Here is a 16,292-nt window from a genome sequence, read left to right as displayed (position 1 = left end):
TACTTTTTCCAATGTGTCCAATTTTACTCTTTCCATTGATTCCTCTTCCATTTTTCCTTCAGCCCAGGTAAAGAGTCTGGGAGTCATCGTTGACAGTACAGGATCCTTTCGATCTCACATCAATAGACTTACTCTGTCTGCTCAGAGCACAGGTTTTTAGAGGAATACTCAGAGATGAGTGAAAGGGGCAAAATACCACTTTGGGGTTATTTATAGTGATGAATGAACATTATGATACACTTAAAACCCCAATAATTGATTTTTCATGTTAAGGCCATTAAAAAATGTGAATAAAGATGGAATTCCAGAATGACATCAGGCTAGAGACGCCTTTAAACTGTCACCAGCACTGACTTACTAGATAGATAAAAGCTATGCACCTAATTTTTTTACTTGTTCATCTGACAAACACTGATTTGAAAGTCACAAATCACAAATATAAACAGATTGTAGTTTTATTTTGTTTGAATTTACAACAAATTACCTCAGCCGTCAATAAAATTCAACAAATCTGTTTTCAACTGTCAGTTATCGTAAGACTACAGGATTTTAATTTATACAACCTATTTAACCGAAAAGGCAGCAGTTTGCAATTAATGACCCATTATCAAGAAGTAGTTAATTCATACATTAACAATATACTGTTCTAAAACATAAAAAAAAAATCAATAATGTTAGTTTTTGTTTTTGTAAATTCAAGGCATGAGAGGTTTTCTAAATGTTAAATCTGAGGTTCCTTTAAAGATTTAAAATCATTTTTAAGCACTTCACATCTGAACTTTAGCACAGAATTACAGTTTAATCTAAATTTTCATGAAAACATGTGACTGAGTTCAGCTTTATAAAAGATAATGTTTCAGTTCTTAAGCCACAAGCCTTTTATTATGAAAACAAAACAAACACATGTTAGTCACAGAAAATCACATCTACATTTCTATTTTTTATTAGCATTTTATCCAAACACATTGTAAACATTTAGCTTTGAAAACAACACATTTAATTTTCACAGTTCTTTATTTATGTCTCTGCTTAGGGGGATGAAGGTTAGAAAATGTGTCGTGCTCATAGAGTGAGAGCTGTGCTTGCTGTGTCTGGGACATCAATGATGGATAGTTACACTGAGAGCAGCTGTAATCGTACCCATTACCTTAACTGAGCAGAAGCCGTCAAGCTGCAGAAAGTCACAACAAATGTGAATTTACTTTTACATGACAAACGTGGACACTCTTCTTATTTTCTCTAAACCACAATAGATGCAAGAACATGCTGAAGAGACTGTGTGTAACAATACACTCACACAATACATATACAGGTCGGAGGCACGTGATTTTCCTCTGAGGCTTCACATGATGGAGCAGGTGAATCCGCAGCAGTCTTTCACCAGCGCCAGTCCAGTTTTAGGGAAGAAGAGTGTCTGCTGGGGTTTGGATGCCACCTTTCTGTTCTGAAACGTCCCTGAGCGAAGCAACACGAAGAAAAAAAAGGTCACTAATAGGTTGAAATGTTCTTGCTGACATAAGAAGTTTGCAATAAAAAGAACAACTGTAAATGAGATTTATGAAATATATTTTGGTTTTGACCAAGCAAGGACTAACACTTTGACTTCCTGTTTGAAGCTGGCTTGAAAGTGAATGAGTGCAGGCTGTACCCTACCTGATGTATACTTCAGGCAGGTTTCAGCCAGCACCAGACAAAGCAGTAGTATCTGTATTAATTCTCAGCTCCAATCTACGTTAATGACCTTAGTGACGGCATACTGCAAGTTTATTTTTCCAATTAAAAAAGGGCCAAAGAAGTCTTGATGTCCTGATGTTTCCTAACAAGGGCCATTTTAAAAAATGAGTCAGGTGGGTCATTCATCTTTAATAACTGATGAGCAATTTAATCAATGATGGAAAAAAAATGGTTAGAAACCAAAGTGTTTAAATGTTTCTTTTTGTTGTAACACTGGTTTTACACATTTACAATAGAGTCTTCTTTCACTTTTGGCTTCTCCCATCAGGGGTCGCCACAGATAAAACAACCCTCCCTTGAGGATGAGTCACATAGTTAACTTGGCAATGTTTTACGCCGGATGCCCTTCCTGACGCAGTCTTCTCAATCCAACCAGGCTTGGGACCGGCACAGCAGTAGAGAAGGGGGGTAGGGAGCAGCCCGGAGTCGAGCCCTGGTTTCACGGACGGAAGGCGCCGCAAACCAGCACGAGCTAAACCGGCCCCCTTACATTTACAATAGAGTAAACAGTGGCTAATATGCTTATTCAAAAGGCCCTAGAGGCCGCTCAGTGTACTGCACCTGGCTCCAGTTAGTTTTTTTTTTTCAAACTAGCTTCAGAAGTCAAACCTTTGTTCCTTGTAAAAATAAAAAAGGATTTTTAGTAAACTCCCAAAAAACAGATAATTTATGATTATTCTAGAAACATATATATTTTTTAAATGCCTTTTTTTAGATGTCCTGTTGAGGAAACACACCCTTCGCAAACAGACTCCCCACACAAAAACCTAAAACATAGTTTTCTCAATGCAGATTAGAAACAGCTTCAACAGATTATTTTCAGTCTGTTTGCTGATCTTAGCAGATCAGGTCTCACCTTTTGGAGCCACAGCTTGGGGAAATTTGGACTGAAAGAAGGCGGCCATTTCTCCGTCTTCCTCTCTTTCCCTACAGGAGAAATTTGCACAAGAACATGTTGATCTCTGAGATGCATTGCAGCAAGACGCCATTCTGTCTGTGTCCATCTTCATTTGAACATTAACTAATAGATGGAGATTGCCTCCCGTGTTCCAGCTGTTTGCTTATGAGGAGTGACAGCCAGTTTAGGTCACCTGAGCCTCTCAAACTCCACATCCTCCACCAGGAAGTCTCTGGACTCCACCAGCTTGTTGATCTGCCTCAGAAGCTCTTCCTCCTTCTCTCTGACCTCTTTGGATTTATCTTTGTCTGGAGAACAAATATGCACAAAATGGCTGTCTCATTTACAATGATCCAACCATGAAAGAAAAACACATTTTTTTTAGGTATTTGAAACAAAACAATAAGACTTTTTAGTTTAATTTGAAATTTGTTAAATATACAGGATCAACACAATGTCAAGAACACCATGGACGGTTTGGAATAAGAACAATTTGACTGGCAGATATGTTTGAGAGGTACTCGTAGCATGTTATATAGTATTTTGCAAAAACACAGAAATAAAGTACAAAATAATACAATATAACAAAATACAAGGAACAGATAGGATCAAATACGAAGCTGCTGGTACGGTTAAAAGGGGTTTTGGGGAACGTTTACAAAGAAAATTCAGACATTCCTTAAACCCAAAAAAATGTAAGAGAAAAGAAAATATTTATAACTCTAAAGAGGACCCAAAGATGTCCTTAAATTTATTTTCAAGGATGCAGTTGAATCATTTTTGAAATTCTTTTAGCTTTTATTCTTTTAGCAACTGAATTTCCCAAAAATATCAACAATTTGATAAATATTTTGTTTTTTTAGCAAACTATAGGGCAAAGCACGTCCTACAGGAACACAAAAGTCATTCTAATTAACTGGTTGGTTATTTTAGAACATCACATCTGTTCTTTTTCAGCAATTCATTCATGTGCTTAAAGAAGGCTGCTCTAAAGGGACAATCTGTTCCAAACTGCTGGTGTTTGAACTTCACCAGTTCAGCTGTGAATCGTGTGAGGATCTGTCTTGTAATAAAGTCGATAACATTTAAGAGTGAGATGAGTCTAAAGTAAATCAATTTCTAATAAGGAGAAAAAAACGGACCCTTTGCAGAGGAGTTGCCTGAATAAACAAAGGAGAACGGGTTGAAAGGTTCCCTTGATTTCTTTGAGTCCAATTGAAAACATTTGATAGTCTTTTGAAAACCAATGTGTGTCAAAGATGTTAATGAAGGTGTGAGTAAGTGTAATGGGCTGAAAGCCAGCAGAACAGAGAGTAACCACATGGATGATGGGAAGTAGGGAAGGGCTTACTTCGCAATCACCAATCACAGACAAATCTGAGGCAAATTATTGACAAACTACTGCTGCTCTGCAGAAACTATGTCCTAAAAAATGACAGGTTTTTTTGATTTTCCCTAAAAACTTTATTATCATAATTCAAAAACTAAAACTGGGAACACCTGAAATAGATCAAAACATGATCAGAGTGGGACTCTAAGGTATTAAATCCTGACTCCCTTTTTCAGTTTGTGCTTCCTTCATTGATGGTCTCGCCTTTTCAACAAAACCAAAGCTTGTTTTGCACATTTTGCATTAAAAACATGTTAACTTCACAAGACAAAAAAACTTTTAAAGTGGTAAGACTGTATGTGAGAACTGGACCAAGTGAGTGAGTGTGACGTCACACTCCGGCTCCAACAAAATGAAGTCAGTTTAGTCCCCATTTTTTCATAATACGGACGCCGCCATGTTGGAGCCAGACGTTGTTGGTAAGCAGGAATTGAGCAGAGTCGGTGTGATGATGACTCGTAATAGCTGTTTATTTTTCCTAAAGAAGTCTATGGGATTTTGGCATCTTGGAGCCGCAGGTACTTCCTGTTTGGAACACCAGGGGGAGGGGTCACTCAGATCGTATACGGATAATGGTTTAGAACAAAACAAAAATACAATTTCTAGAACAAAAAATGGTTTTATTAAATTATGGCATTTTGATCCCTGCTGTGCTGCGCCGCTGGCTCGTCTTTCACATCTTATCTACACCACATGAGTGAACTAAACACTACAGGAAGTGTTCAGATTTTTAGATTTTAGACTTTATTTTTAACCAAATAAAGTCTAAAATATGATGATCAAGTATTCTGGCCTGATAAAAACAGTTAGTCAGCCTTTGAGAGCCTGAGAAGCCAATTAGGAGAAATTATTTTAAATCAGATATTTAAAAAACTAGCCTGTTACAGGATGTGAAACTGAAAACGTGTGGGAGGAAATAACGCATTATTGTATTTTTGTTACCAATCTTTAAAGGAAATAACTTTTTAAAATAAATTAGGATGAGCTAACAGGAAACATGTAATAAAACAATTTTGCTGTGGAACAATGTTTCACTTACAATAATCGAGCAATAAAATGTCCAGATGAGTGATACCAGCTCATTTAAGAGCAGAAAAACCTTAATGAGAAATTTGGTTTTACCTGGAATTAAGACAAGTTTCCTCAGCTCCTGCCTCAGCTGTGTGATTTCTTTGCAGAGCTGAATGTCATCCATCCTAATTAAGGAGAAAAATGATGAGGAAAACGTATAGAATAAAAAATAACACAAAAATAGTTGATGCAAGACAATAACATACAGGTGGAGCCCCATTAAAATTCCTCAAAAGCCAAATTTCCCTCTGAGAGGGCTTGAAATATGGCAGGTTTATAATAAACGCCAGAAAAAACATTTTCATCTGATGTGATAGACAGGTATCATAAAACTTCATAAACGTGTCAAACAGGGAAACTGGAACTCTGATTTGGGGCTCAGACACTGTCAAGGTTTGAGCAGTTATCAGCTGAAATGACACCTCTGTTTGGTTTTTTATTCATTCTGAAAGCATCAGATCTATTTTCCCTTCCTGATAGTTAACAGAAAACATGATGAGTCAACAGCAAGAAAGGAAAATTGGCATATAAGGTTTGAATTATTTAGTGAAATAAGTTTCCGGACCGTAAGAATTAAGCAGACTAAATGTCAAGTCAAAGCTTTTTAAGAGAACACAAAAATTAACATCTATTTTAAAAATCTGTATAAAATTATTGTGATTTTTGTTTTAGAATATCACCATGTGCAACATTAAGAAGCATTAATATATACACTATATTACTAAAAGTATTGGCTCACCTGCCTCGACTCACATAGGAACTGAAGTGCCGTTCTTAACCCCTGGAGTTCAATAGTATGTGGTCCACCTTTTGCATTTATTACAGCTTCAGCTCTCCTGGGAAGGCTGTCTACAAGGTTGAGGAGTGTGTTTCTAGGAATTTTGCACCATTCTTCCAAAAGTGCATTGATGAGGTCACACATTAATGTTGGTGGAGAAGGCCTGGCTTTCAGTCTCAGTGCTCTAATTCAACCCAAAGGTGTTCCATCAGGTTCAGGTCAGGACTCTGTGCAGGCCAGTCAGGTTCATCCACACCAGACTCTGTCATCCTTGTCTTTGTGGACCTTGCTTTGTGCTCTGTTGTGCAGTCATATTGGAAGACGAAGGGGGCGCTCCAAACTGTCCCCACAAGGTTGGGAGCATGGAATTGTCCAAAATGTTTTGGTATCCTGGAGCATTCAGAGCTCCTTTCACTGGAACTAAGGGGCCAAGCCCAAGTCCTGAAAAGAAACCCCACACCATAATTCCTGTGATGTGTGACTTGGATGCAGCTGCTCTGCCATGGAAACCCATTCCATGAAGCTCTCTGCATACTGTACTTGGGCTAATCTGACGGTCACATGAAGTTTGGAGCTTTGTAGCCATTGACTGTACAGAAAGTCAGCGACCTCTTTGCGCTTCAGCATCCTCTGACCCCTCTCCATTAGTTCACGCGGTCTACCACTTGGTGACTGAGTTGCTGTTCTTCCCAAACTCTTCAATTTTGTTCTGATAGAACTGACAGTTGACTGTAGAATATTTAGGAATGAGGAAGTTGCACGGGTGGGCTCCTATAACAGTTCCACACTGGAATTCACGGAGTTCCTGAGAGCGGCCCATTCTTTCACAAATCTTTGTAAAAACAGTCTGCATGCCTGAGTGATTGATTTGATACACCTGTGGCCAGGCCAGGTGGTTAGGACACCTGATTCTGATCATTTGAATGGGTAAGCGAAACACTTTTGGTAATACAGTGTAACTGCCCCTCAAAGAAATGTTTACATTGATTTAGATTTTTAGTGAGTTGTTCAGATTTTTATAGGACTAACATCAAAAGTGTAGACTTTCACAGAAAAAGCAAATAAATGTCATTTTACCTAATTATAGAAAACTAAAAAGGTAAACCCTGTGTGGCTCTGTTTTCACTTTGCAAATGAACTCTGGTCCAGTTCACTTCAGTGTGAATGCTCTGTGGACTATCCATTGTACCACAGAGTGGAAGAAAATCCAAGGTAAGACATGTGATAAGTGGTGTGCTTTATAAATGGGGGAGAAAAAAACCCTCTGCCACCAGCTGTGTGAATCTGGTTTAGTTTTTCTCTTGGAAGTCTGTGAAAGCAAACAAAACCAGATTGAGGTGTAAAATGTATTGTGATAGTAAGTTTTGTAAAAGAAAAAATGTTCTTGAAGTAATGAGATCATTTCCTGCTTCTCCTCAGTATAATTCTTGTTCCCCCACATCTTGCAGGTTTAATACTCAATACTTACTTCTTTTTAAAACTGATCAAAACTTTCACTCTTTTTCATTAGTTTCTCTTTTCCAGTTTGTAGCCACATTATGCCAGCCGCACTTGCTTGCGTCCTCGTCTGACCTCACTCCTCTCTCTGCTGCAAAAGTGTGTAAAAATAATGAGGTCTCCACAGAAATAAAAGGGTGAAACAAAAAAGCAGGGTTGATCCTATGTGTGAGTGCGGTGTCACAGATCTCAGACTCATTGCTTGTTGGGGTTTTTTCTCGGTCGTGTGGGCGTCTGCTCCCACTGACAGTTGTGGTTCATCATTTCTTAACTCTGGAGGAAAGCTAACAGTATCGTGGGGATTTGACACCCACAAAAGAAGCATGGTTCTAGGCTCTAATATCACACTGAGATGTCCTTCCTTTCTTCCTTCCTCCCTACCTCCCTTCCCTCCATTTAACAGCCAGAAAGCTTCAGCTTACAACAAAAACTTGTATTTGATGACATTTAAATGGAGCAGCAGACATTTATCGGTGAAAAATATGAGCATTTATTTGTAAGAAACCTCACGATATGAACACAAATATTTTCTATTGTTGATTAAAATAAACATTATGTTAAGAATAATTTTAAGTACAGCTTCCATACACCCACAAAGTTGAAAAATTCCCGTGGAACCAAACTGTGTTTGTTTCTGTTGTGAACTGTATTTTCTACAGAAGTAAATGGGCACAAATCAATGAGTTAAACACAGACCTTTGTCTAATCAGAGTTTGTGATGTTTTTGAAGTTACAAAATGACTGCCAAAAAGGGAGCAACACTGTCTTTAAACTGATAATGATGTTCAGGTAAACTCTAGATCTTCCTCAAGTTTACACACTTTATTAAAATGATGTCAGCTGCTTAAAATAACACAATATAAGCAGAATAAGTCAGTGGAAAGCCAAAATGATCAGCTGATAGAAAGGCGCCAGTAACTCTGATAACCACTGGTTACAACCGAGTTATGCAGAAGAGCATCTCCTAACGCACAACACGTCCTACTTTGAGGCAGGCTACAGCAGCAGTCAGTTGACATACTCCTGTCAACTGAAAACTGCAACCTGAGGCTACAATTCACACAGGCTCACCAAACTGGACAATAGAAGATTGGAAAAACGTTGTCTGGTCTGATGTGTCTCCATCCATTTCTGCAGCGACATTCAGATGGTAGGGTCTGAATTTGGCGTTAACAACATAAAAGCATGGATCCACGGTTCAGGCTGGTGGTGGTGCCTGCACAGCAGCCTGCACTTTAGGCTGATTTGTTTGAGCCCTATTTAAGTGAGTCTGTTTCTACTCTCTGTGTTGGCGTGTTGCTTTACTTCAGTCTGTTGTCCTGGGTTTCTTGCCCAAGTCATGCTGTTTTAGAGTCCCGTTGTTTTTGTGGAGTTTTATGGATCGTTCCCCATCTTGTTGTCTAGTCCTCATCTGGTCATCCTGATACACCGTGACAATAAAAGGATTTCCCAGACTTTTCGTTGTAGTTGTTATCGTCACAAGACTCGTGTGCTCCATTTGAGGGTGTTCAAGCCCTTACTTTTCACAGGACGACCAAGGAGTTTAACACCATAAAAACGATTTTAATAGTGATGACTCTCCACAGAATCACTGAATAGTTCTGCTGACTTACATGTATCTAAGTTCTGACTCTCTTCGAACGAGGATCTCCCTCAGACGCTCAATTCTGAAGAGCTCTTCCTCGATGTCCTCAATCGTCACAGTGGAGTCGGCCATTGAGACCACATCCTCTGCTGGAGGACAAAAGGACAAGTGTGTGCTTGAATGGACAACCATTTCTGCAGAAATGAGAAATTCTTAGTTTTTTTTGGAGGAACAGAAAGTCTTATGGACAAAAAAATTTCACAAATGTCAATACAACAACAGCACCTTGTAATGGAAGTTTTTTTGAGTCACAATTCAAAGAAATATGCAATTCTCAATTGGCAATTCAACATGCAATTGAGGCTTGGAATATGTAAATATATTTTGCAATTTAGAATTAAATATTCATTTTCTAAAGCTGTTTTGTTCCTTTCTGTGTCATGGGGCTGCAGGAGCCTATCCCAGCCACTCCTGGGCGACCGCAGGGGGACATCCTGGACAGGTCGCCAGTCTGTCGCAGGGCCACAAACACACACACGGACACACACATTCACACAGGGCGGGGCCTCACTCTCATCTGCATTTCAATTTGAATTTTGATACTTGTAAAGTGCGATGCTATGCAAAAGAAATGCATTACACCATGGGGCGCTGTTTTGATTTTTCTTTTAAATTTTGACTGAAAAACAGCATGGCATTTTACAATGCAATAGATTTTAGGTTTATTTAAAAGGAATTGAATGCAAACCAAGTATTAAAATGTTATTTTTAATGGTGTATTAAATTGCAAAATACATTTTGAAAAGAAATGGTCAAATTGCATTGAATTGCAAAACATGTTCTCATATTCCATGCTTGAATTGCATATTGAATTGCCAATTAAGAATTGCACATTTGAATTATGACTTCAAAAACTTCAATTTTATTTGTCCAATAACATTAACCTGAAAACATTTAAACTAAGATATACAAAAACAAGCTTTACATTTATTTCATTTTGAAAAAAATGAATCATTGAAATTAGCTTTTATCTCCATGAGAAAGGAAAGTCTTCTAGTTTTTGGATATCTATCAGCATGATGATATGATCAGATGTGATCTGTGTGGCATTCACCCCAGCTGGAGGTGTGTGTGTGTGTGTGTGTGTGTGTGTTTCATCCAGCACACAAATACAGAAACCCTGCCTCCCCAAATGCATCCAGTAAATCCCACAGAATGCATTCCAGCAATAAAAACAGTTTCACATAAGAATAAACTGATTGTTTTCAGACTCACTGCACTCTTTGAACTCTTGAAACTGTTTTAGGCTTTATGAAATCATTTAGATCGATTAAAAAACAATGTTAGTCAATTAGAAAAACAACAAAACCCCAGTTACCACTTGCATATCAATTTGCACAGAATGACAGATTTGGAATTAATATGATCATAATGGATATTTAATGCAAGGAGGATATCTGAGTTGTTTTTCAACAATTAACTGAAACGACTAAAGAAAACACTCAGTGGTGGAAAATAAATTTTCTAAAGCAATAAAAGATACAGAAATTTGACTTTTCATGAATAGTTTGATTTAAAACGATTAATAACAATTTTAAACACAAATATAAATATATACAACAAAAAAGTCTAATCTTTTCTGCAATGTAGAGATTATTCAATTAATTCATTTGTTATTTGGAATGTTTTTTTCTTGCTTGTTTAACTCTTAAAGTTAATGAAATAAAAATAAAAAACATGTTATAAAACGTAGCCTATTTGCACAAGTTTAAAATTAACCAGATTTTATTTTAAATCCCAGATTGTTTAATTTAGATTCCCACAAAATTTTTGACTCATCTTTCTGGTAATCATTAATTTTATATATATATTTTCAACACTGAACGAACAGCTCAATGTTTACAACGAATGAAAATAAAAATAAAAAACAGATGTGTTCAAAGACTCACACGATTTGTCTTCTTGAGCGGATTGTTCCTCTTTTTCCATTATTTTGGGTTGAAAAACTTTAAGAGACTTTCCCGAAGCTTCACGGGAACCTGAAAAACCCAAACGCGTTTAAAGGGACATCGAACGGCGGCGGCAGCGTAAAACGATGGAGGGGAAGCAGCGGGTCTGCAGCTGATGCTGAAATTCACCGCACCGATGGTCTGTTTCACGACGGAGCGGCTGTCCTCTCAGCAGCGCCCCCTACTGACGACAGAGGCGCGAGCGCGTCACGTACCAGCGGAAACAGATATTCTCAAGAAAAAGGAATATTTTTTCTACTACTGTTCCTATTCAAAGCCTAAAACGATAGTATTAATGATATCGTACATTGTCTTCTTCTTTTGTCAACTGGCACAAACAATTCATAAATGTTTACCTGTGGGCAGGCGTTAGGAGGAGCTTCCAGATGCTCTGGAAGCTTCATGTGTCTGAAGGCAGGAACCTCAAAAATTAGACTTGATTTTTGCTCAGTTCCCATCTTCTACATCTTATGATTTTTTTATACGAATTAACATCGCACGGTTGACAAAAAAAAAAGATTTCAGAGAAATTATATCAACAATAGAACTTCAACTGCTGCAAAATATGTGCATTATTTACTGTCTGTGCAGACTTTACTGCATAGACTCTGCTGTGTCAGCACTGATTCAACCTTTATTGCTTTTAATGTCATTTCCAGTCAGTTTCTCATATTTTTGGTCTTGTAAATTATTTCTGTCAGTAAACCAAAGGATCATGTTGACATTACTGCAAAATTTTGTGATTTTCCTTCATGTAAACTTGGGTTTCAGGCTTCTGCGTTCATAACTCTCGCGTTTCCGTGTGGCTACGCAAGTTTCTGCTACAGTTTTCGGGCTCTACATGCTAAATGCTCGTCCACTGAAGGCACATTAAAAGGTAAATCAGGTCCAAATTGGACCAATCGGGGTCTTGGTGGTGACCTATAATTAAATGACGGTCCAATTGTTTGAGAATTGATCATGGAGGAAAAATGAATAATTGCGGTTTATGCCTGTCCGGAATTAGATGACACCAAGTCTTATGTTTATCAGAATAGAGCAGTGAAAGAAAAGATTTACACTGCTTTGACATTTCGCACCAGGTCAAGCAAGGATAGTCTAGGTGGAGCTCGGTGCGTCTGGAACTTTTTTTTTTTTAAAGTGGGCATTTTCTGAACAAATGTTCAGCCACAGGTTTAACGTAACAAGGTGCACCAGGATTATTTTAATCTGAAAAAGAAAGTCTTTAATCTAAGGAGTTCAAAGCTGAATTGAAACACAGCATTAATTAAATTCTGCTTTCTTAATGGATTAAACAGCAGCTCCTCTGGAGAAACTAAAACCTACAACCAAGCTGCTGCCTTTACACACCTGCAGGTTTGCTTTGGACCAAACTCATTTAAAACCTGTCAGTCAAACTAAACTACTCATAAATTCATGATCGCAAGATCTTGCAAACACTGAAACAGAGATTCAGAGGATGGGTGTTTACCAGATTCTTTAATCCTTTTCATTTCACAGTTTAGTGTCCAAAGACAGCAATGCTTTAGAGGATTTCTGCAGGAGATAAGCAGCACCTTAGGGCGTGGAGCAGCCCAATGACAAGCCAGTCCAACCAGACTTTCTGCACACGTCTGCTGTTTGCAGAGCCTTTCAGGAGGCTTTAATGTCTTTACTGTCTTGATGCTGCAGCTGCTGATCGTGGAAAGCACATTTGGTCTCCACACCCCAAAGATGTTTACATTAAAACGGTGGCTGCAAATATTCTGAGGAGGCTTAAATGCCCATTTGCACTTTCAGGGCAGAAATGTGTCTCTGCTTTAAATTCTTCTAATCTGATGGGAATGTATGCACTTCCATGCGGGAAACCCTTTTATTATCCAATATTGAGGTCAAAGTCTGTTTATGCATCACTTTTAATGGCTGGTTCTCCTGCTGTTGTTGTTACTCCTGTCCTCCTCCATTGCTTTATCCAGCCAGTCTCTCTCCTGCTCAGATTCGGAGTCGGTGGCGTCGCTCCCGTCTGCCGCCAGCAGGCGCGAGTAGTTGATCCTGCGCTGCTGAGGAGCTCTCCACTGAAGCAGAGGCAGACATGTGCACCACGCCATCAAGCCCACCGCCACGCTTCTGAACAGCCACGTCAGCCCAAACCTCTGTGCCACAAACCCCCCAGCAAAACTCCCCACCCCGCTTCCCAAAGGCAGAGCCAAGGACATGTAGACCCTCCTCACACTCCTCTCTGCCCCCGGCACGGCCAGGTCCCCGCAGTGGACCCTCACAGCCCACCAGAGGGCGCCCTTGCTGAAACAGCTGAGCACTTGTGCAGGTAGAGCCGCCCAGGCCCCCCAGAGGAAAGAATAGTAGAAGCACTGTAACCCCAGGCTGGCGGCCCCCACAACAAGAATCCTCCCAGGACTGAGGAGCTTTAAAGCCCAGCCAGCCAGGAGGGGGAAGGCTGCCTGTGAGAGCAGAGCGAGGGACAGAGAGAGCCCCATGTGCAGCTCGCTGCTGCAGTGATCCTGCATCTGCCAAAGGAGGAAGTTGTCCACCGCCGAGCCGGCTGCCCCCACCAGGAAGACTGTGAGGGCGCAAAGCAGAGCGCGGGGGGAGCCCTGCACCAGCTGCACGGCCTTCAGGAGCCCCCCGGCTCGCTGCCGTTTTCTGTTCAGATAGAGAGGGTGGTAGACGGCGGCGGGTAGGGCCACAACCGCCAGGCCGGCGTAGGTGTAGAAATGCACCGCGCTCCGGGGGGTTTCAGCAGCGAGGACGCAGCTCAGCTGGCTGACCAGCAAACCGCTCACACCCACCCCGAAGGCCCCCCCGAGAAGAGCCCACAGCTCCCTGCTGCTGTGACGGTCCGACATGTCTGCAAAGTCTAAATACTCGAAGAGCCCGTCGTCCACCACCCATTCCAGGGGAGCCGCCACAAACTCCCATGCGGACACGATGAAGAGGAGGAGGAAGAAGAGCTGGGTCTGAACATCCATTTCTTTCAGGCTGGACAGAAAATCCAAACTGACCCGTTTTTTCTCTTCGGGTTTGCTGGAAATGAACTCTGACCTCTTCAGTCTCAGCGGCTCTGCAGATGAGTTGATGCTAGAATGCAGAGCAGAGGAATTCCTGGTTGGGTTTGTGACACTACTGAGCAGCACTGGTGTGTTTTGTGCAGACGGCTGAGCCTGCGGCTCTTTTGTGGCGTTCTGGCGAGGTAAAGCTTCGCTCCTCGTCACAGACGTGTTTGTCCAGCTGACAGGAGCCTTTAGATGCACTGTGGTCCATGACTGAGGTCCAGCCCTGGTCACTTGCAGCTCCTCAGCCAGGCTGTCATTTGGCTCCACCCTCAGGTTGGAGGCGTTGCAGAACCGTGAGCCCGACACATCTGTGGGCGGGACCAATAACAGCAGAAGAGCAATGAGAGCGGAGAGCACCAGGGAGCAGCTGATCACCACCCGCCTCTTGTTGTAGTGCCTGCAGAGCAGAGCGGACAGAGGGCTCCACACCAGCGTTATGCAGTGTTGGGTTCCCATGACGACGCCCGTCATGGCAGGGGACAGGCCCAGATGGCGAAAGTAGAGGGTGAGGAAGGGGAGCAGGCTGGCTTTGGAGCAGGAGCACAGGAAGCTGAAGGTGCCGGAGAGGGCCAGGGCCTGACTGATGTCGATCTGTTTGGTCCTCTTCATGGCTCTCCTGCAGAGAATCCCCAAAACACACCAATGCTGTTCATACGGAAAATGATTTCAGCCTTCAAATTGGATTTAGTTTTATTTATTGAGAGTTTAAAAAGCGTATGTTTAAAATTATAACTAAAAACCTATAGTGGTTACTTTTGAACCCTTTGTATGGAATTCCATACCTTTGACATCCCAATTTTATTTCCAGCTTTGGAAATAAAATCTGCGTTCAAGTAGAGACTAAATTAAGGTCATTTTGGGGTGGAAGTGGTTTGATGCATATTTGAATCAATAGGCATAAATGGGTTAAATAACAAAATTAAAATAAAACCAAGTTTATTTTATTAAAAAAAATGCAGGGACACACACATGCAAAAGCAAATATATTATTTTATATTTAGATTTTTCGGATGATAAATACTAATTTGGCACTAGTGGGAGCAAAATTCCCAGCAGAAACAGATCAGATGATCCCAGCTTCTGCTTTTCCAATAACTTCAGATAAGAATGAGCGGTCAGCGGCGGCACGTGCGCTCCAACCCCTCAGCTGTTGTCATTTGAAGAGCGCATTTCAAGCTCCGACAGTCCAGCTTCATGTTGCGGATATAAGCAGGTGAAACAACAGACGTGACGGGGAGGGGCACCTGTCGGGCAGGATGCACCTGTCCCCGTCTAGATGGGACTCAAACCCGCGTCACTGCAACTCCAAAGATTAAAATCAACAAAAACGCAAAGGAAAATACTCACCTCTGCCTTTGAAAAGTATATTTTAAAGTGTTCTCCTGGTCATCCTCGGTTCCCCACCTTACTTCCACCCGTTTGTGTGTTTGTGACCACGTATGAACACCTGTACAAACTACACTTTCAGCTCAAGCTGTTTTCCATGACTATAGCGCCCCCCAGTGGCGCGGATGTCACAAAAGAGAATTACAGTAAAAAATCCTACAGGACTTAAAAAAAACGTATATGCGCATTTATAACATTTGTTCACCCTAACTTGGTTTGTATATGAGCATTTATATATAAAAAAGGTTATTACTATTATTGTTGTTTGGTCTTATATGTGTGTTTATTGACAGTTGTTTCTTTATTGTGCAACTGAATGTGAATTTCTGTAAATGAAAAAAAGTGAAATAACGTTTATTGAAAAAAAACTTAAAAAACTTTATTTGTGTGTAAAACAACCCATACAGAAATGTGAATGCCAAGGGGAAAGAAAGAAAAAAAAAGTTACAGGCACAGCACATTAGCAGTACATAAAAAAAAATTACAAAGAGCTGCAGATTTTATCTCACAAAAATAGCTTTTCAAAAAATTATATTTGTTAAAATTGTCAGTTTTATGTTTGAATCTGTTTGATGATTTTATCATATTGCATTAGCTCATGCAAAAACTGTTAAAATTAGGTATATATTATATATAATTAGGAATATAAGTTTTCCCCCAAAAACATAACGAATTTGGAAATAAAAATAACGTTTTGATGCATTATATCATTATAACAGTCAACAATGATGCATTTTTCTGAAAGTTTGATTGTTTTTTTTCAGATTCAATATTTAAATAATTTTTAACAGCAAAGCAAAATATATTTAAAATACATACAATAAATATATAAAAAAATTCAGGCTGTGTCGATAATAATTTCATTTTTGTGCTTATTCAATTTCTATATTATAA

The 16,292-nt window shown here is 40.0% G+C and overlaps 2 protein-coding genes across 2 annotated transcripts; both read right to left on the bottom strand.

Annotated features, from left to right (window-relative positions):
* Nucleotides 1-860: 860 nt before the first annotated feature.
* LOC101161561 (uncharacterized protein C16orf45-like) lies at nucleotides 861-11,116 on the bottom strand. Its single transcript, XM_004071823.4, has 6 exons — nucleotides 10,903-11,116; nucleotides 8,982-9,102; nucleotides 5,145-5,218; nucleotides 2,826-2,940; nucleotides 2,591-2,661; nucleotides 861-1,455 (listed from the first exon to the last, which is right to left on the bottom strand). The coding sequence occupies exons 1-6, from the start codon at nucleotides 10,940-10,942 to the stop codon at nucleotides 1,343-1,345; spliced, it is 534 nt and encodes a 177-aa protein (XP_004071871.1). The 5' UTR covers nucleotides 10,943-11,116; the 3' UTR covers nucleotides 861-1,342.
* A 1,306-nt stretch (nucleotides 11,117-12,422) lies between these two features.
* mfsd6l (major facilitator superfamily domain containing 6 like) lies at nucleotides 12,423-15,521 on the bottom strand. Its single transcript, XM_004071963.4, has 2 exons — nucleotides 15,360-15,521; nucleotides 12,423-14,628 (listed from the first exon to the last, which is right to left on the bottom strand). Exon 2 carries the CDS (start codon nucleotides 14,619-14,621, stop codon nucleotides 12,858-12,860), a length of 1,764 nt encoding a protein of 587 aa, XP_004072011.1. The 5' UTR covers nucleotides 14,622-14,628; nucleotides 15,360-15,521; the 3' UTR covers nucleotides 12,423-12,857.
* Between the last annotated feature and the right edge of the window lie 771 nt (nucleotides 15,522-16,292).

The sequence above is a fragment of the Oryzias latipes genome, chromosome 8 (assembly GCF_002234675.1).
Source record: "Oryzias latipes chromosome 8, ASM223467v1".
NCBI classification, from domain to species: domain Eukaryota; kingdom Metazoa; phylum Chordata; class Actinopteri; order Beloniformes; family Adrianichthyidae; genus Oryzias; species Oryzias latipes.
This window is presented reverse-complemented; position numbering and strand designations above follow the sequence as displayed.